Source organism: Chelon labrosus (assembly GCF_963514085.1).
Source record: "Chelon labrosus genome assembly, chromosome: 4".
Taxonomy (NCBI): Eukaryota; Metazoa; Chordata; class Actinopteri; order Mugiliformes; family Mugilidae; genus Chelon; species Chelon labrosus.
The window spans coordinates 29,691,666-29,712,119 of record NC_140340.1 but is presented as its reverse complement, the minus strand read 5'-3'; the positions used below and the strand labels follow the sequence as shown (position 1 = coordinate 29,712,119).

Below are 20,454 nucleotides of genomic sequence, written 5' to 3'. Positions count from 1 at the left end.
TTCTCAATAAAAATAAAACACTGCATTTATGAAACATAGACAGTATGAGATCTTTATTATGTGATTATTGACAAACACTAACAGTTTTTTTCCCTAAATGCTTGAAATGTAACTTGTAAGACTAACTCCAATATACACTCACTAGCCTGTTCATTAGGTACACTAGTGAAGACAAATGCATTCTTAATATAACAGACTTTCACTATTTTTTAGCTTCATGAAGGTTATGATATCCAGCATCTGTTCAAAGAACAGAGCTATTGATTCAACTGTGTTTTCATTTTGGAGGCTGTGGTTTGTAGTGCCGTTGAATTGTATTTTGTTGTACTGACAAATGTTTCTATTATTTTGACAGCCCCATTCTAGTCAGTGGGCTAGGCTGAATAACAAACACTTTTGAATTTAATTGAATACAGTTTAATAGCACCATAAACTACATCCTCCAAAATGATGATCCTGTTGAATCACCACCTTTCTGATACTGTTTCAATATGAATGGACCATTAGAACAGACATGAAGGGAAATTTAGTGCAGGACTGTTATATTAGAATTTATTCAGTTTCACTAGTGTACCTTATGTTTTGGCAAGTGAGAGTCATTTCCATTATAAAAAGATGTATTAACAGCCAGACTGGGATGGTTTCGGAGTTATTTGTGCTTCTTCTTCTTGATGCTTTCCTGAGGTTTCTGGCTGCTCTCCCCACTGCTCTCTGGTATAACTGGCTGCCAGGATAGAGGATTCTGTCTGTACATGGACCATGGGGGCAGGGTCAACTAGAGTAAAGGATGGAAACAAAATTAAGAAGTTATGACATGTTGTGCAAACACAAGTGCACCAGCAATGACTCAAAGCCTCCTACTCTGTAATATCTTGTGTTAACAGACAGGCAAATAGTGACTTTTTCATGGGTGCACAATGTATCTATTTCTTATCCATCTGTATGCAAAGCAATCAATATAAAGCTTACCACACAAGAGAGAGCAAATCCAGCCAAGACTATGTACACCGTCCACCCAAACTGTTCAACGATCAGTCCGTACACGAAGCCAATCACCTAAAGATACAATACAAAGTTCATCATTAAGCCAAATTATAATTAAAAAAATATATCACTTCCATTGTAGTGGGATAGTGTCTTTATTATTTACCGCTGAGATGAGTATTATTCCCTGGAAAATCTGTTCAGCCAGTTTCTGGCCTTTATAATCCTGGAACACAGTAAGAGAAGAAAAGGTCAAAAAGGATGCAACATTAATGACAGGAAGTCATATACAGTATGAGGTACGTAAAACTACATCATTTGAAACATGAGTGCTGCCTGAAATCTGCATTTAATTACACTTATCTTTTCAGCAGGTTAAATGACGGCACACTAACAGGAGGATATACTGAGTTGAACTAATTTACAACAGTAAGCTCTTGATATTAACCCTCATAGTAATGCGCTTTCACAGACGATCACATAAATATAAGGCAAAATCTAATATCTATATACACCTCAGGTAAAATGCACATTTAATACTCATTTTGCAAAGCTTTTTGTTTACAGAATATGAATTTTTATGTTAAAACATGAAGTTAGATAGCAGCTGTTATCCATGAAACAACATCATCGACCAGCTAACGCTAGCTTTAGCTTAATAGAACAGCAAAAATTAAACGCATGGGATTGCTTAACTTTGCAAATTCCCATTACATGAATGAATTATCTCTTACCATGTGCGTGGGGATGGATTTGAATATAGACAGCATGATTCCACTTGAAACAGGCAAGGATAAACTGAACGAACCTAACGATTTACAAACCGAAGCAGTCCTTCCGGTTTGAAAAGCTACGTCGTGAAGGAAAAGGACCCACTGAGCCACTTCCGCCTGCCTAAACCTGTGTTTACTGCGCAAGTGCGTAGATCTATAGATAATGGGGATTGGCCAATCCCTTTCAACGTAACGGTCAAATTATTATTTTTTTGTTTGAGGAGTGCTCTGACGTTCTGACTGTCTAGAAGATTGCCTGACAGAATATATCGCCGCTACATTGGAGACATAATAAAATATATCATATTTTCTTCATATATTTTTTACTTTTATTTCCAGACATTGAAGTAAGTGCACATACCACAATATAGTTCATAACATTCCTGGGTACTGAAAACGGCGAGAGAAAGCAATTTTTTCCAATCAGGCACAAAGTAGACATCTATTTCTACGTACAATTGTGATAAACGGATGGAATAAACTTGTTGATGTTGAGTTGGCAGTTTGGCTTCACCGTGAATTAGACTCCGGCATGGTCTCCTCTTAAAACTCCGCCAACATTGCACGTATCGCAAATGTGAGAACATTAACACACAACCAACAGCTTCTAATTTGCGCACGGACTTGTGATTGTGTGTCACCGCCACGCAGCGGTGCAGCAGCATTTCGGGTTCACCTCAGCCCTCAGTAGACACCCAGTAGTATAACCTGTGAGGGCTCCGCTCAAGATAACCTGATGTTTTTTTGATTTTTATTGGACCTGCTGGAGAAACGGATGAGACTGTTGTCATGACACTAAGGAGAGGTGGGTCAATGTGGCTGGTTTTCTTAAGCAGCATTCATACTATTCCGTATGTCTGCATGTTAACATTGTGTTTGAAAAATGACATTTAAATAGAAAACATTGAGGAAAAACTGTCTGCTGTGGTACCATTTACAGATCATGTTACTTTGCCTCAAATGTGTGGTTTCCCCAGCCCCCACGTTGACTGGACTGCTGCCCTGTGTACCTCAGCTGATACTAATATCAGGTCTTCATTGTGTCTCTCTCAGTAAACGTGATCATCCTTGTTCTGCTGGCTGTGGCCTTCCTCATCATAGTTCAACGAAACCTCCTCAACCTCAGTGACTTTTTACACAAAGAAAACCCAGGTGTGTTGGTCTTTTATTATTCTTATTTTCACCTTTTCCTCCTAGCTAGTGTATTATTGCTGTGCATATCTTATAATCTATAGGCATATCTTAAATAAATCCATGAAATCAATTTGTGAAATGTGTCCTTTTCTCAGATGCGGGCGCGATTCTCCCCTTCGAGGCCGAGCTGTCTCCAGACCTCAGACCACTTTTGCAGAGGAATGGTGAGGAGGTCCCGGTTCTCATCGCTGCCGACGAGGACCGGCTCGGTGCCGTGGTTGCTGCCATGAACAGCGTCTACCAGAACACTAAAGCCAACGTTGTCTTCACCATTGTGACCTTGAACGACACTGTCGATCACCTGAAGTAAGACCTTTGTTTTTTGTTGCTACACTTGAGCGTATTACTGCATGTCCTGACACAACTTACACTAAGTAATGTGTGATATAAGTAACCTAATGTGATTCTTTTTCTTATTTTTCCAACAGAGTGTGGATGAGTAAGACGAAGCTAAACAATATCAAACATAAGATAGTTATTTTCAAGCCTGAGCTCCTCAGCAGGAAGATCAGTAAAGATGCTCAAACGCCGGAGGCTGCAAAACCAGTAAGACCACTGAATATAGCATGACTTCTCAGAAAAAAATAAAATAAAATCTACATGCTGCTCCTTATCTGTGGTTAACGTTGTCTTAATGGTCTGTTTTTCAGCTGACCTTTGCAAGATTCTACATGCCTGCATACATACCAGATGCAGAGAAAGCTGTCTATTTGGATGATGATGTAATTGTGCAAGGTAAGAAACTATCGTAGAGGAAGAGGGCTGCATAGGTTCTAAGCTTTAAGGAGCAGTGGGCATGATTTAGTGGCAGCTAGTGATGAGGTTGCAGATTGCCAAAAATTTAATTTTCCTTTCCTCACACCTCAGTTTCATATAAGTGGCAACCTCCATGGTACCAAAAACTGCTGGCCTTGTAATGACCACTTGAAGCCAGCTTTAAAAGAGAATCAGTCCCCACAGACACCATGCTCAAATGCCCATATTTACAGCAGAAACAGATATGTTTGCATTCCTGTTTAAAGACAGTTTGTGTCTCTATAGCAAAATTGTGCATTTTTACATAACTCGCATGCTTAAGTGATATCAACGCGTAAAGGTATGCACCATTAAATGAGCGGTTACTTTGAGTGACGGGTAGGTGCCGTCTCAGGTTACTAGATGTTTGCGTTGGCGTCGCCCGCCTTCTGCAGCTCCGCTCACTCTCCACCTCTTTGCCCGATTGTGAGTTAGCTGGGCGGAGTCAGGCACTGCTACGATGGTGGCGCCATCGGAGCCACCCCACATTGAGCTTTAAAACCGCTCATCAGGAATCCTGTGGGTGATGTTGCACAGCGATCCTCAATCTTTATTTACCTACAGTGGTGACCAAAAGTTCCTCTCTATAGTCAGTGTTTAGTTTGTTCCTTCTGGGCTGCTGTAGCATTCTAAGCTAACACAATGATTCTTATTTTCAAGTGACTAGAGTATAATGAAAACACAATTATAAATACTGGCTGCCAAGACATCCCCCTATATCATACACACTGGGTCTTTAATGAAGTGTGACTTACATCTAACAGTATAAATGCTCAAAAATGCTGAAAGAAGAGAAAGAATTTTCTGGAAGTAAACTTAAGGAACGCATTTTGTCTCTTCCGTTGGATCTCAGGGGACATTCAGGAGCTTTACGAGACCAACCTCAAACCAGGACACGCAGCTGCCTTCTCAGATGACTGTGACACGGCATCCTCGAAGGGCATCGTTCGAGGGGCTGGAAATCAGGTGTGCATCTGTTGCTACAGCTGAGCATTTTCAAAAAAAATAACATCAAATACCTGTGAATAAATAATCATCTCCTTTCAACAGAATAACTATATAGGTTTTCTGGACTTCAAGAAGGAATCGATTAAGAAGCTGGCGATGAGGGCCACCACCTGCTCCTTCAACCCGGGGGTCATAGTTGCCAACCTGACTGAATGGAAGAACCAAAACATCACCCAACAGCTGGAGCACTGGATGGAGCTCAACAACAAGTAAGTGACTCATACAGGTGAAAAATGGTGGGTGGAAAGAAGTATTTTATGTTGAATTCAGACAGCTTAGGGGAAAAATAGGATCCTACTGTAAAAACACAACTTAAATCCCGTTGGCATTGTTACTTTTCTTTCTTTCCTCAGGGAGGATCTGTACAGTAAAGCACTTGCGGAAAGCATCACCACTCCTCCACTCCTCATTGTTTTTTACAAACGCCACTCCACAATCGACCCACTGTGGCACGTGAGACACCTTGGTAAGTTCAGCTTAACTGTAGTCAGAAAATTGAGCCGTGCTAAGGCAATTCTCGCGGCTATATCTACATGTTTAACTGAACGATGCTAGAGCGGTTTTGATTGTCTTGTCCAGCTCCCAGCAAGAAAACCAATTTCCAAAAATGCCAAATTATTCCTGCAGTAGTGTTTGTCATAATTAAGTCATCCAGTTTAAATGTTGATGCAACTGACTTGAGAAGCAGACTGTTGACTAGGAAGGATGCAAGTTATCGGGTTACATAAGTTCGTCATTGCCAGAAAATTAACTTGTTGGGTGACATATTTGTCTTATTAGAATTCCAAAAAGAAATTGTATGGTTTTTGAATACTAAGCACAATAAAATAATAATCAAACGTCTTGTCAGGTACAACCGGTGCTGGAAACCGCTACTCCCTCCAGTTTGTGAAAGCTGCCAAACTCCTCCATTGGAACGGACATTACAAGCCCTGGGGAAGAACATCCTCCTTCACTGATGTGTGGGACAAGTGGTTCATTCCAGACCCCACAGGGAAATTTCATCCTGTGCGCCGACACGCAGGGGACAGCTAGATTGGAAAACCGTGTCTCGGGGGATCTTTGGACCAGCCCTGTCGCAGCAGAAACACGCCCCGTTACCTCTCAGGAACTAAGGCCTTCTCATTTGCCAGGCAGTGTATTTGAGTTCTGTGGACCTGCATTACTACATTAACACTAAACCTTTGTTCTGTCCCGTCCCTTTGAAATTGCTACCACCAGTATTTTGATAAACTATTATAATCAGATTGTTTGACGTATGAATCATCATGATCAGAGGTGTTGCATAAAGAGAGTATCATATCAACAGAATATATGCAACACTCCTTGCCAGCAGTGGTCAGACACCATCTCAGTGTGCCAAGACATTTATGCACAAATTAAACTACCAGTGTCAAAGTAATCATGGCCTAAGTAGGTACGTTTACAGGCAGCTGAATAGTGAGCAGCGAACTGAAGTGTTCTGTAGCGGAGCTGTCATAGCTAATAGTCAGCCCAAAGTTGAGACCTGCTCCAAGCACATTCCTTAGTCTGAATTCTCGTTGTATTATCCATGCAGATGCTCTAATACCATTACCTCAGTTCAATCCTCCTGTGGAAAAAATATCATTTCACTAAATTGCACATAACATTTGTCAAGTTGTCTAGTTTTGATATATTTAACTTCTAGAAATCTGTTGTTCTCAGTGGCAGTCTCTCAAACCCCTTTCAGATTAAGTGCAGTCAGGTTAATGATGAGCTACCATTTTAATTTTACCAAACAGCTATGCTACAGATGAACACTAACTCGTACTGCTGGGCTTGGTATCGTACTGAACTGTTACAGTATGTTTTTTTGACTGTATGCAGACCACTACACTAAGCAAACTAAAACATAAGGACACATTTGTGCTAATGTCCAGCGCTTAACCAACTCCACCTTCAGGATTTTTATACACATTGAAAAGCAGTCATCATGTCGGTGTAAATATTCATCTTTTTTGTACAATACATGAAATAAAACCTACATGTTATACTCCTGCGATTGTGTTCATTCCTTTTTCCATGACCAACAATGAAATAAGAAAAGATGTTAAAATCTGGCAGTATTTTCAGTTGTACCGATAATAAAAGTCCAAATTGGAAAAATACGACAAAGGCAGCTTGTCGTTTTGTAGGTGGTTTTATTACATTTATAGTAGGTTGTCTATATACAGTATTCTGCATTAACACAAAATATTACAAATGACACCTTTCGCAAACATCTGGGAAAAGTAGGCAGTCGATATATACACACACACGCAGTAATGAGCTGTAGACAAAACCTGTGGATTTGATCAGCTGAAAAATGTGGTCTAAAATACACTTACTGGCCAGTTAATTAGGTACACTAGTGAAAACTAATGCATTCTGATGTAGCAGTCCTGCACTAAAAGTTAGCTCCATGAAGGTTATAGAATATTGTACCAACACCTTTTATTTTGGCATGGCCTTGCATTTATGAAGTGCTTTTCTACCTACTGGTACTCAAAATCACTTTACAGTCACAGTATCACATTCAGTGACACATCAATGCCAAGCACTCATGGTTCCACTCAGGGCTCAGACACTTCAGCATGATCCACTAAGTACATCCTACAAAATGATCATACAGCTCAATCACCTTTCTTACAATTTTATATGATCTGAACATTATAACAATCGCAGAGGAGGATTTTGTGCAGGACTGTTATTAGAATGCATTTGTTTTTACAAGTCTGTCTTTTATTTTGGCAAGTAAGTGCATGGTAATCCCTGTGTTGTAAGCTATCCCACTGTCTTCCAGGTTTAAGCAGAGAGGGACTGGCTCATGATTGACCAGCTCAAGTCTGCTCTTATACAGTCAACTGGAAGGACAAACAGAAGGTCAGAGGTCCCATTATGTGAGCATTTTCATCTATCCAGCTCTTAATATCCACTTCATGTGAACTCATTTCAGTCTGAAGTCAAAGCTCATTTAAAATCTGTGTTGAAGTCATAGGCGTCAGCTGTTGTAGCTGTAGAGAGGCTGATGTCGATGGGGACAGACTGAAACCGCACACGACCTGGTGAAAAAGAGAAAACGAGATGTTAAAAACCAACAATAAAAAAAACAAGGGTGGATATCTGTAAAACAAACAATTTTTTTTGCAAGAAAACAGGAAAATTTAACAAAACTTGCTTTTCTGTGACTTTTTCTGTGGATTTTCCTCTGCCGTATTTGCTTCTTCTGTGGTTTTTTCAGGCTGCAAGAAGAGCAGAAGTTTTAAATATTAAAATCCAACAATCCCAAAGACAGAGAAAGCTTTCAGTGGGAAAAAAAAAAAAAAAGTGTCTAGTTGGCAGGATCAGAGTTGGATTAGAAGTCTTCATCAACAAATCAAGACTTGCGTTTTTGTCCTCATTTCCATTATTCCAAGCAGCAGTACTGTCTGGCAGTTCTCCATCTGTAGTTACCTCATCGTTTTCATCATTCCGATCTGCTGCTTCTTCTTCTGCGGCTGCAACCTTTGTCACTGCAGGAGATTTTTCTTCAGAGACGTCGGCGACACTCAGCAGACCAGCAGTTGGGCCTTTAGAGATGAAGGTTATACTGCTGGCAAGGCTTGGGAACTTAACACCTGCAAAAGAAAACGTTTTCAGAGACATGTTAGATGAGATGACCCTTTCATCAAAGACATTCATTCTTGCATCTCTTTAAAAAAAACAAAAAAACAATATGGGCTTCATTAACTTATATATTGACTTCATAATCAATTTAGTAATAAAACTGAATTTAACACCAGTACCTTTCAGAGTTTCCTCATTTCCTGCTTTCAGCATCTTTAGATCCCAGCCGTCCTGCATCTCAGTGACCACAGCGTCAGACAGGTAGGCAGGGAGGCTGTGGTTTCCTGGTGCCTTACAGTGGTAGCCGAGTTTGGCTCTGAGCAGACATAGAAACAAAGATGGAGACTTTTGTGATTTATGCATCTAGTCAAAAATGTAGCTCTTGCCACTCGACATATTTGCAGCTCGTCTGACACAGTGTTTGGATCAGAGTTGGATTAGAAGTCTTCATGATTATATCCAGATTCACATTTTTGTCCTCATTTCCAAATTCATGCACTGCAGCTGCCCAGTCTTCTTAAGCCTTCTGAAAAACACAAACACTCACCCTGTCCAGTCATCGAGGAAAGTGGCAGCCGCCACCTCTGTGTTAGGGATTCCACCCTTCTGCAGGAAACCTCGTTTTTTGGCGAACAAGGTCAAAAACTCCAGAGAGTTTCTGAAGTCTGGAACGTTATACTGAAGCATGATCTAGAACAAAGAAACCAAATACCAGATGTTAATTTAAGAAAAGCAGTTTATATGACCAACCAAATCCAACACCTCTCTCTCCTTTTCATGGCACCTCTTCCTACCTGGGTCTTGTCACACTGCTTAAGCAGAGTCCTGACAGCCTCCGCCACACTCTCTTGGCCCTCCTCCACTTGCAGGCTCCTCAGAGCCATAGAGGCTGGTGGGTTGGATGGCGACGCCACGATTCCTGGACTGTCTATTAACTTGACGTTCTTGGAGATGTGCACCTCCTGCATGTGTCTGGTCAGCAGTAAAGAGAGAAAAATTCATCATAAAATTGTCTACAAGTAATAAAGTCTAACAAATATGTTGGTCACCAATATTCACATTAATTAACTTCATAAAAAGAAAGAAAGATGGATGACTTGTTTGACACCTACCTGGTGTTGCCTCTCTTGACACCAACATGGCATGCCAGCATCCCCTTCACACTGTTGATGAGGCTGCTTTTCCCTACATTAGGAAAGCCTGCGGGTGTAAAGGAGAACATGTAAAGTAAGTAAGGTAGTGTCAGTGTATTATGAAATATTAATGATGGCATAAATCCAGATGGTTCTTCATATTAAACCAATAATTAGACGTATTTAAGTGAACTACTGTAATAGGAGTGCACTACTGTAATGCACAGCAGTCATTGTCTACAGCTGGATCAGGCAGCTGAGAAAGATCGCAACTGATGGTGGTACTGATGTTTCAGAACTGGTAAACCACACAGAACTTGGATTAAGAAAAAATATATTGCATTTACTTGATTAGCAAAAACACTGCCACATTTAACTTCATCTTGAATGATGTTTTCCAGCTACAAAGCAGTTTATTAGCAACATGTTCATTAATCAGTATTCAACTGTCATTATGTCACCACCACTTCTTTGTTCAGCTCCCTGACAGATCAGTGTCTGCTGTGGTAAGTGGCATCCCACAAGCATCTAGGTAGGTGCTCTGATTTCATCGTCGCTCAGCTTTTACTTTTTCAGTTAATGTCACATTGTATCATCACAGATTCTACAAAAGTCTACTTTGGAGACATTTAATAATTCTATTCAATTAATTAACACAACCCACAATAATGCATCAACGCCAAAGAGCGCCGTAGCCGACGTGCACCTCCCCAGAAATGTAACTACGACCCGCGCCGACGCAGACCACAAGAACTGTGATTGGTCTGCTAGGTAGCAGTGTGTTACCGCTTTAGTATTTCCAGCTGCTTCTCCAACTCCGCAATTTTCAAATTGATTGTTTTGGATCAATAAAGAATCAGAAAGGTTAACTGAGGACGTTTGGAGACACAGACATTTGTATGACTCGTGTTTGGTGAAATTTTCAGTTGCCATTGTTGCCATGTGAAGCAGGAAGTAGAAAAAAAATTAAATAACCTCCATTGGCAAAAAAGACACATCGCCAACTAGCGTTTGGGTTGCGTTGTTACAGAGTGAGCCAGACTGACGAGCATAAATGACTTGCACCAGCGTAGGTTATGTGCGTAGGTCCCGCAGTAGTATATAAGCGCCTTGAAGCTAATCGGCAGTTTAAAAAAAATTAATAAAATCTACAAATTCTAGACAGTTACGTTACATTGTTAAGGGACATGGAGTCTTTGTAGGATAGCTGTGCTTACCAACTACGCCCACTTTGAGCGACACTTCACTCTGTCTTTTAGCAGCGTAACTTGAGAGCAGCTCAGTGAGACAACCGTTTCCAAAGCAGGCTGCTCCTCTGGATTTGTCCAGGACTTCATTGGATGCAATTATTCTTCGCTTTTTAGCTTGCTGATGAAGACAGAACCAGAACAGTGTTACTTTCAACGACATCCACAAAAAATTTTTATTTTATTTATTTATTTTTTTATAAATAAACTCAGTTTTCTTCTGTCACGACAGTGTGTGTAGAGGCTTTTAAAAATGACTCACAAACACACATATCAGCTCTGCATAGCACAGAGTGACTCAACGGTGTGGTTTGTTCATTACTCTTGGAGGTTATAACCAGTTATAACAGCACAACACAAGCTGTTCAACTTTCTCAGTCCTCCACATTACAACACTGAAGGAGACTCTACACGAACATAATTTCTCTGTAACCATGACATGCAGCTTGTGCCGTGTAGTATAAACTCTGACAAAGGATGTTATCTCAGCCATTTACAGACAACTAAATATAAGGAGGTCGTAAATTTAAAGGAGGAACTCAAATTTAATTTCCTTCTTGGGTCAAAGTGAAAAGTTGGACAATGTGCGCCTTTAACCTCGAGCTACTGTTGATTCCTTACTCATTTACAACTATCCATTAGGTAGGGCTAAAAACATTAGTCAAATTAAGGTTAAAAAGCTCAAAAGTTTATGAATATAACCAAAGGCTGACTTAATTAGAAACAGAAAGTTGCTGACAATTAAAATCTGCTGAGATCAACCATGTTCACATAAACCACTATACGCTGCTTTTTTAATCACTGCTGTGTGAATGCACCTCCTACCACTGTTTTGTCCCGGACATATGTTGGTGCTTTGAAGGCCACAACTGGAAACTCCTGTTGTAAATACGTTATCCACCGCCCCACATTCTCCTTTGGTACCAGATCTACAACACAGAACGTCCAGAAACAATTCAGTCAAACTTATAACTGATCACAAACACTCTGCGCAGTGTATGTACAGCACTAAATTTGAATATGAGCAGCTCTCGTGTCCATTTACCTATTTTGTTTAGAACCAAAAGTAACTTCTTGTTGCCTGGTCTCTGCAGCACCGCCTCCTCCAGCTGTGGACACCTGCATCCGAGGGGGTCACGAGCATCGAGGACTTCTATTATTACATCGGATGCATCAATTACCTGAGGGAGAGGAGACTGCGTGAGTTAATCCACTACTCTCTAGTATAATACACTGACTGGAATTGGGTAGTGCTTACCTTGTTTAATTCAGCACAAAGGTGCTGTTTAGAGCTCTTGTCTGGTGCACTCTTCTGTGGTTTATTTCCACTGTTGTCCTATGCAGAAAAGAAAGAAAAATGAGGCTCAACTGTGGAGTGATTTAAATCTTAAACAACGGATTGTGTTGCATTTTACCTCTCGAGCCTTCTTGGCAGTGGGCTCCGTTTCTTTACTTGCAGGCTGCTTCTCATTCTTCCTCTTCTGGGCCCGCTCCTCCTTTTTGGCTTGCCGTTTTTTTTCTTTTTCAGCTTCAATCTATGGGATTAAAATGTGTTTATTATTTATTACCATTATTTGGAAACCATGTGATCTTGTGGTATATCGGACTATTTTTTTTCTTACCAACTGGGAAAAAAAACCCCAAAACAATTATGTAACTGAAAAGGGATACTTGCAGCCCTATGAGAAATTTTAAACCAAGAAACACCCCTAAAATTAAGACCAGGTATCTTATAATAAATGGTCAAAGAGAGTTGAATATTTAATAAATGTACTGCAGACGGCTGGTAAAAAAAAAAAAGCTTAAACCAGGAAATGGTTGTGACAAGAGACTCCCGCTCTGGATACATGGATGGACATTTACAAAATGGAGAAGATGACCGCATCTGTCAACTATAAATTGGAACAATTACTCGCAAATTGGGAAAGATGGGTTAAATATGTAACAGACCGGATTTTATTTTCACGAAGGACTGTACTTTAGAGAAAAGATCACTCCCCAGTTACATACAATGCATAATAGATGCCAACTACCAGTTAAAAAATTAAAATAAAAAAAAGCATCTAAAGGCTGAGATGATTATAAAAGATTAAACTTTAGTTGTCGTATTATATTAATAGATTATAGATTTACATAGAGACTTTATTTTGGAAAATGACAGTGAAATGTTTCCAGATAATTGTTCCAATTAAAAAAAAAGGTGTGAATGACCGACCTGTAGCCTCCTCTCCTCTGCCTCTCTGAGGATCTCCTCCTTGAAGGGAGCACTGCTGGGAACTCCGAGATCCTTCTTCACTCTTTTGCTCACTCCTTTCTTCTTCGCCTCTTTTTTTAGCTTTCTGTTATGCTCCCGGACCTAAATAGAAAAAAAAGTGCAACTCAGTTGTGGACTCTGACATTAGTCAAACAAAGCAGAAATTAAGAGCAGTATTTTCCTCTCGTTCACATGGGCCTTCACCAATCATTGTAACATTTCTCCAAGTCGTGATGCTAAGCTAACAAGAATACCAGAGTAGAGCCACTCACCTTCTTCTGTATCTTGTAACGTTTGGAACATGACACCCGCTTACTTGCTTTCTTCAACTCTAAAGACAAAAGATAAAAATAAAAGAGTCAAACGCTGCTTGAAAAGTTAGCTCGGTGCCAAGCTAATGCAAACCGACAAGCCAAAGCTGTAAGCAGCAACAGCCGATCGCTTATTAGCCGCCTGGTTTAACCGACTAATAAAGAATTAAATGTCTGTTTTACACGAGTTGATATGTTAAAGAAACATCAAGATAAATAGTCACTTACTTGGTCGCTTCATCGTGGAGCGGGTGGACCTGCCAATGCGACTGAAATGCTCTCACACACGTGGAAAAAGACTGCACAAGTTAGATGTTTTGTCACTTCCGCTTCTGTCAGCGAGTAGTTCGTATTCCGCCCCCTGCTGACCGGGGGTGGTAATGCGCACATTACGTCTGCGTCAGGTCTGCGTCACTTTACATTAAGTAAAGTTGTTGTAGAAAAAATATTCTGAATTATTTTCTCAATCATAATTGACTCAAATGAAAGTAAGACTGTTCTTCAGTTCACTATTATCTTTGACTGACAATGTCTATAATATATAGTCCTAAAGATGATCAGAATCAGAATCAGAATACTTAATATTAATCCTTCAAGGAAATTGTTTTGTTGCTGTTGCTCCCATAAAGTGACAGTTAACAGAGCAAATACAATAGAATAAAAGTAATACAAAAATATATATAAAAAATAAGTAAGATGCATTTAAAGTAAAAGGAACAATATTGCACAAGTATTCACAATATACAGAGGTAAGAGGTAGAATTAAGGTAGAATTACCATAATTCATTCATGCATGTGGGCCAAGTGCAAGTGGGTTGTGTGGCCCATCACTGGGCCAGACCAGTTTTGCTATGGTTGTTATATTGCATACTGTTAATCAAGCATTCAGAGAGTAAGAATAAAAATGTATTATTAGGAAAATGCACTTTAAGTATCAAACATAAACGTTTTTACTGTGAAAACAATGATTGAATATAATATACTACTGTATATGAACTGAAGAAGCTACTCGCATGAGTGGTGAAACGTCTTCTCAAAAAGTCCAGTTGTCATTTTTGAACCTTGACCTGGATGACCTGAGAACCTTCACAGGTTCTATATATATATTATTCACGGAGTTACTAATGCACGTTACTAATGCACAGGCAATTTCAGATTTAGGTATGACTGGTCAGTTTATCAGTACTGCATCATTTTATAAGTATTTCATACAAACGTAATAGTAACTAAAATTTAAATCATGAGATGTCTCTGTGACCACTCACAGGACAAGTGATTACAGAAGATGTATGAATGAATGAATGAATGAACATGTCTCTGTGAAATGTAGTGAAGTCATAGTAAGTGAAAATAGTTCACTAATGTTCTGCAAACGTATAAAATAAACCCCTCCATTAAATGTTTACTGCATAGGTTCATTCTGTCACTGATGTGTAAATCTGTTAAATGGTATAACAATGCCTTTCGACATTGACTTTTCAAACTTTTATTATGACTTCTCACACACAGCTACAAAGCTCTTTAGTGTAGTGTGCGGCTTGAACTGTTGTGTTTCACACTGTTAACTTTTCTATGTTTGATTTAGAAGTTAGATATGCAATTATTACATATTACGTGGCTTCTACTCAGTGTATAAATTGTTTTTTCTTTCACATACTAAGTTAGATTCTTAGCCGGATCCCATTTGCGTTGAGTGTCTCGGTACATTTTTTTTTTTACTCGTCGGATTATTTCTAAACACTAAACAGTTTGAAGAATGTACAGGTTGTCCCATAAGTCTGGACCCATAGGGATTTCACTGGTGCTGACAGCAAAAACGCTGTGTCTTAATTGTGCATATGTTTTCAGGAAACACCCAGGGAACATGTTTCTTAAAGGTGGTACTGATAGTGACTGATTTCTTATTCCCGTTGATGTCAAAACCATTTATAGCTGTATGGCAAACATAACCTGTATAAGGTGTACAGGATTCTGGCATAAAATAGTAGCCTATATTTCCACTTCATTCTGTAGTATAATATAAAAAAACAACATGTGGGATCAAGAAACCTCTGTGGGAAGTGAGAAGTATTCCTGCGCTGCCTCCAAAGCTTCTCCTCAGTTCATCCCTGTGGCTCATCCATAAGGAAGAAGAAGAAGAAGAAACAAGTCCGGGTCACGTGATTGGGTCGAGCATCTTTTTTTTTTTGGTCCATTTTGGATGATAGCAGGAGCTCTGTGCAATCCAAGAAAATGACCAAACTGCAGTTTCTGAACGTCTTCTTAACTGAGCGTCTCATGCTTGCTGCGCAGGAGATTTACAAGTCTGTGGAGGACACGATCTTAGAGTACCAGGAGGAGATAGCGATCAGGGAGCGGGAGAACGACCATCTGAGACGCAGGCTGCGAGACGCTGGGATCGAAATATGGCCAGGTTAGCTCCGCTGGAAGCTAACGGTGCAGTGGCGACCCTTCATCTTGCACTGCTAGCCGAGTCTGTTGGGTGTCGTTAGGTAGTCAATTGGAGGCGACGGCTTGCGAAACAGACATAACAACACAATGCACGAGCACAGAAAGATGCTTCCCCACTTCTAAGGAAGTTAACTTTGGTCCTTTGCAAGCTAGTTGCCATTAGCTGCTGTTGTTGTGAAGCGGCTAACGTGTTAGCAACCTTTGTTCGTTAGCCAGCCAGCTAGCATGAACCCCCCCTGGTTAGCATTCAGCTGTGTCTTGACTCTTGTGTGCACGTTGACGCATTTATTGCGCTGGTGCACGACTTATTTTGACAGAAACTCCTGCAGAACAAACACCCGGGTGCTGTGTCAGTGGTGTACGTTTACTCCAGTCCCTACTCACGCAGACACCTAGCTGTAACTGTTGACAAAGTGCAAGTAATTATTCCGAATGCTAAGACATTATTCATTTCAATTCGTTTTTGCATGCACTTTTAGAACCAAAAGTTCAGACTACATTCACTGTAAATTAATACAGCACGTAGGAGTCTATAGTGTCACATACTTAACAGATAGATAGATAGATAGATAGATTCTTTATTAATCCCAAACTAGGAAATTTCACTGTTTCACCAGCAATGTACAGGCACTCAGCATACCATACATAATCTATAATGGTAGAGAAATCTATATATGCAATATTTACAAGAATAATATAATTTCTGAATATTAAAATGAAATGAAATTACAATGAGATTCAATTAATTTACACTAACCTAAAAAAAACCTGCCATGTCCAAAATGTGCTGGTACCAATCAGTCCAGAGTGTCATGTGTTACACACAGATAAGGAGTTGTACAGACTGATGGCTTGTAGCAGGACAGTTTCCCTGTAGCGTCCCTTGAGGCGACAAAGTTATCTGAGGTTTTGAGAGAAGGTGCTCTGTTGTCAGAATCAGAATCAGAAAAGACTTTATTGCCAAGCATGTTTGTACATACAAGGAATTTGCTTTGGTGTTGTTACGCATAAAATAAAATAAAACTATGTAGTATTTGGTGGAGAGGGTGGATAGGGTTATCCATGATCAGTTTGTCTGTTGGTGTCACTGACAGCGGTGCTTCTCCAGCAGTCAGACCACAGCAGAGAAAAGGTTGCTGACCACAACAGAATGATAAAAGATATTCAGCATCTTGCCGCACGCGTTGAAGGATCTCAGATTCCTCACCCTTCCCTTCCCTTCCCTTCCCTTAACTGTGTGATGGCCACCTCCTCAGTAATCAAGACAATTGAGACGTTTCTGTTCACATTTTCTTTTTGTTTCTGTGTGTCCAACAATCGGATGTATGATGCTACAACATAAGACGTTATGTACGCCCAAGGGGAAATTCAGTTGTTACAACGGCATGCCAAGACAATGCAAAAAATATATATAGTAAGGTGAGAGTATCAAGCTTAAGTAGCTAACTATAGCATGGCAAGAAACCAACCCAAGCTGAATAAGAGTTAGGTGAACATACACACAGATATTCCTGAACTCCAATAATAGTATTGCTCTTAAAGACAAATTTGCACAGAAACTCAGTACAACAAATACCAGAGACATATGTATTGCACTTGAGAAACAATTCACTTGTGTGGGAAATCATCTAGTGATAAATTAATACATTTCCTGAGATACAGACAGATGTATTGTCCAGAGGAAGTATGTGTCCTTTAGTTGTGGAGGAAACTCGGTGGCAGTGATAACAAATACTCCGGAAATGCTCCTTCTTGCATTGTGGGTGCAGCAGCACATGAAGCCACCTGGTAAATGTTAATTTCACAGGGACAACACGGTTAACATTTGCAAATGGTCTGGTTGTCTCTGCCATAGCTTTATAGTCGGTAAAATGTATATTTAAATGCATTTGAAAGAAGTAAACATTAACTCACTGTACTGCCATATGTACTGCAAGGTAGTAAGTATTTTCAGCTGAGCCTCTTCTGTCTTCCCGTTGTCTTTTCAGATCGTCCGTCCATGGCGCTGCTGGACGAGGAGGATGGTGAGCATCCACGTCGTGAGTGGAGTCCCAGCATGGGGCACGAGGAGCGCATTCCTATTCAGATCAAGGACAAGAGAGATCTGCGGGCCAATCCAGGAGATGATCAGCTCCGGGGTCACGGCTCCTGCAGCACATCGGAGAATATGTTCACTCCTCCGCGTGTCGGAAATGAGTACCCCCAGGATGGCCCTCACACATCCAGCCTCCCTCAGAGTCAAGGCGTAGAGAACAGGGAAAGGGATCCTGGATCTCGAGGCTCATCGAGACACGTGAAGGCAGAGAGTGGAGGCCCCCACAGAAGTTCAACTTCTTCCAACAGCGGCGCCCAGCCTCTAGCACCAGTCAACCCGAACTGCTCAAACGAGAACAACATTGACATTATTGGGGTGGAGAATGGGGGTCAGATGGTTGGTGCTAAGGGAACTGCAACCGGAGCTAACAGAGGACAGCCCTCTCACATGCGCAACCAAGGAGCAAATGCCGTGGACTGCCCCCATCAAAAATCTCCCCTCCAAGGCCACATGTCGTCTTTCTGCTGCAAAGTTTGTGGCGAGGCGTTTAGTCACATTGGCCACTTGCATGTGCACGTACAAGTGCACACTCGCGAAAAACCGTACCGCTGCGGGGTGTGTGGGAAATGCTGCAGCTCCTCCGGCAGGCTCCAGGAGCACCAGCGAAGCCACACGGGAGAAAAACCGTTCCGCTGCCAAATTTGTGGGAAGGGCTTCACGCAGATGGCTCACCTGAAGGTGCACATGAGGATCCATACGGGGGAGAAGCCATACAGTTGCCCCGTGTGTGGCAAGTGCTTCAGTCGCTCTGACAAAATCAAAAGGCATCTCCAAACCCACAGCCGCGAGGGAACGTACTTCTCAGGGCAATGATGCAAGTGTGCTGTTGTGGGAAACTTTTTTATAAAAAGCTGAAAACGCTGCCATTGAGACGAGGCTTTTTCTTCCTACTTTCCAAGCTCTAGGGATTCTGCAAGTCTTAGAGAACATTTTTTTATCTTCTCATTCCCTCAATAGAATTTATAATAGCCACTTTAGTATGCCATTTACTTAATTTTGTACTTGTCACTGAGTGTTACATCTCTGAGACACAATTTGAGTTATTAGCTAGCCTTTCTGAAGTATCTAGCCTTTCCTTAGTCATATAATTAGCCTGATGAAGTCTTCCACACATGCCTTGAATCAGAGATGCATCCACTAATGCAAGAATGTTCAGCACGGTCACGGCGTATTATCAGCCAGTCACTTTATATCCACACTGCAGACTCGACGTGCATATCATAATCATTATTACAAGACCATATGCATGAAATAAGCTCCATTTTCTCAGTTAACTGGTCAATTGATGGCTTCTAACACTGCCAGTTCTTTATGTAGCAATTAAAAAAACATAAAATCCAAGCAAAGAGCAGCTGATAAGGATGATTCCTATCTGGCACGTTTCTTTTCCCCCGTACTTGCCGTCAGTGCTGTTACATTGTTGCAGAGCTACGTACTGCCATCTCACATTGTCAGCTCTTCACGTCGTCCTCTAAAAACGGGACAAATCTGTTGTGAGACCGCTCCACTACTTTGTGATATAATGTGATATTCTGTAAAATACCACTAGTCCCCACCTACCACAAATTTAGGTGTCTTTTTTTCCCCTCAACATGCACTATGGCATCTGTTTTAGATGCACAAATTCAGTCTCTAACGGGGCTGCACAGTATTAGCTCAACCTACCTGTGGTTTTTCAGGGGTCTCAGTTAGTGAAGATATAAGTCCACCTGTGTTTTCACCACAATGGTTATTTAACATGTGAGGTGGATGGTTGGTTCATCACAGAATAAAGTATCTCTTCACTTATTGGACTGATCCCTTAACAGCAGATCTCCACGGTTACCTTTCTCCTCTCAGGATTAATGCTGCATTCATAACATGAGGGGACACCAGAAACATTAATGCCTGGCTTGAAACGGCTATCATAAAAGTCAGTAACTCAGGGTCTGTGAGTATTTCTGTTGAATTTGAATTTAAACTGAAAAAAAAAAACACAAGATGACAGCGTGATACCTTCAGAGTGTCAGTTGTTGTTAAGAATGCCGAGTCCCTCCTCAGTGATCCCTCTACACGTGATAAATGCAGCATGAGGCGACTTCCAGCACGTCCTCACAGCTGACCAGCAGCCCATCACTCAGTCTTCTCTGGGACGTCTGCTCCCCTGCACACACACTATACTGTACAGTGTTGTATCATTGCGTATTAAATGTTATTTTTTAATAAAGTAGTAATTGAGTATTCATTGTAATTGTCCAGTGTTATATGTGAACAGTGTAACACGAAAAAGCAAATAACTAAGCAAATAGGTTGCATTGTTCTAGCTCCACACACAAAGGTATTAGTAGCACAGATCAGTTCACAGTAGGAGGGTTTTCTTAGCGGCCTTAGAGGAGTTGCACTGTGCAGGACATTTTATTTTGGAGAATTTTAAATAGCCACCGTTTAGGCAAATATGCACAGCTGTGATGAAGTATCAACAGAAGTTTTAAAATTTATGTCGCATGTTTTAGGGTGATAGATTTATTTCACGGAACACTCCTTGAAATGTCACAATGTTGTCTCAGCCTCAGTCTCGGTGTCCTGGCTCACCTCGATACTTGAAAGATTCCCTGATTTATGTG

At 40.7% G+C, this 20,454-nt stretch overlaps 4 protein-coding genes across 4 annotated transcripts; 2 read left to right on the top strand and 2 right to left on the bottom strand.

Annotated features, from left to right (window-relative positions):
- Positions 1–38: 38 nt before the first annotated feature.
- Positions 39–1,885, bottom strand: spcs1 (signal peptidase complex subunit 1). Its single transcript, XM_084543324.1, has 4 exons — positions 1,719–1,885; positions 1,151–1,210; positions 970–1,056; positions 39–775 (listed from the first exon to the last, which is right to left on the bottom strand). Exons 1-4 carry the CDS (start codon positions 1,752–1,754, stop codon positions 650–652), a joined length of 309 nt encoding a protein of 102 aa, XP_084399450.1. The 5' UTR covers positions 1,755–1,885; the 3' UTR covers positions 39–649.
- A 375-nt stretch (positions 1,886–2,260) lies between these two features.
- Positions 2,261–6,808, top strand: glt8d1 (glycosyltransferase 8 domain containing 1). The gene is made up of 9 exons (XM_084543322.1): positions 2,261–2,562; positions 2,811–2,909; positions 3,047–3,257; positions 3,380–3,497; positions 3,602–3,686; positions 4,600–4,712; positions 4,797–4,963; positions 5,108–5,220; positions 5,605–6,808. Exons 1-9 carry the CDS (start codon positions 2,547–2,549, stop codon positions 5,787–5,789), a joined length of 1,107 nt encoding a protein of 368 aa, XP_084399448.1. The 5' UTR covers positions 2,261–2,546; the 3' UTR covers positions 5,790–6,808.
- Positions 6,809–7,391: 583 nt separating this feature from the next.
- On the bottom strand, positions 7,392–13,691 carry gnl3 (G protein nucleolar 3). Its single transcript, XM_084543321.1, has 15 exons — positions 13,534–13,691; positions 13,267–13,325; positions 12,956–13,096; positions 12,156–12,275; positions 11,999–12,076; positions 11,786–11,921; positions 11,566–11,669; positions 10,711–10,861; positions 9,473–9,560; positions 9,155–9,332; positions 8,908–9,050; positions 8,540–8,676; positions 8,208–8,371; positions 7,933–7,996; positions 7,392–7,816 (listed from the first exon to the last, which is right to left on the bottom strand). The coding sequence occupies exons 1-15, from the start codon at positions 13,544–13,546 to the stop codon at positions 7,725–7,727; spliced, it is 1,668 nt and encodes a 555-aa protein (XP_084399447.1). The 5' UTR covers positions 13,547–13,691; the 3' UTR covers positions 7,392–7,724.
- A 366-nt stretch (positions 13,692–14,057) lies between these two features.
- Positions 14,058–20,075, top strand: LOC311487163 (uncharacterized protein). The gene is made up of 2 exons (XM_084543323.1): positions 14,058–15,718; positions 17,745–20,075. The coding sequence occupies exons 1-2, from the start codon at positions 15,538–15,540 to the stop codon at positions 18,662–18,664; spliced, it is 1,101 nt and encodes a 366-aa protein (XP_084399449.1). The 5' UTR covers positions 14,058–15,537; the 3' UTR covers positions 18,665–20,075.
- The last annotated feature ends 379 nt before the right edge of the window (positions 20,076–20,454 follow it).

Coding starts and splice junctions, on each gene's coding strand:
- spcs1 (XM_084543324.1), bottom strand. CDS start 1,754: ATGCTGTCTATATTCAAATCCATCCCCACGCACATG. Junction 1,211..1,718: donor AATCCATCCCCACGCACATG/GTAAGAGATAAT, acceptor ACTGTGTTCCAG/GATTATAAAGGCCAGAAACT. Junction 776..969: donor GATTTGCTCTCTCTTGTGTG/GTAAGCTTTATA, acceptor CCTTTACTCTAG/TTGACCCTGCCCCCATGGTC.
- glt8d1 (XM_084543322.1), top strand. Junction 2,910..3,046: donor TTTACACAAAGAAAACCCAG/GTGTGTTGGTCT, acceptor TCCTTTTCTCAG/ATGCGGGCGCGATTCTCCCC. Junction 5,221..5,604: donor GTGGCACGTGAGACACCTTG/GTAAGTTCAGCT, acceptor ACGTCTTGTCAG/GTACAACCGGTGCTGGAAAC.
- gnl3 (XM_084543321.1), bottom strand. Junction 11,670..11,785: donor TTTGGTTCTAAACAAAATAG/GTAAATGGACAC, acceptor TCTGTGTTGTAG/ATCTGGTACCAAAGGAGAAT. Junction 8,677..8,907: donor TTCCTCGATGACTGGACAGG/GTGAGTGTTTGT, acceptor ATGTCTGCTCAG/AGCCAAACTCGGCTACCACT.
- LOC311487163 (XM_084543323.1), top strand. CDS start 15,538: ATGACCAAACTGCAGTTTCTGAACGTCTTCTTAACTGAGCGTCTCATG. Junction 15,719..17,744: donor TGGGATCGAAATATGGCCAG/GTTAGCTCCGCT, acceptor TTGTCTTTTCAG/ATCGTCCGTCCATGGCGCTG.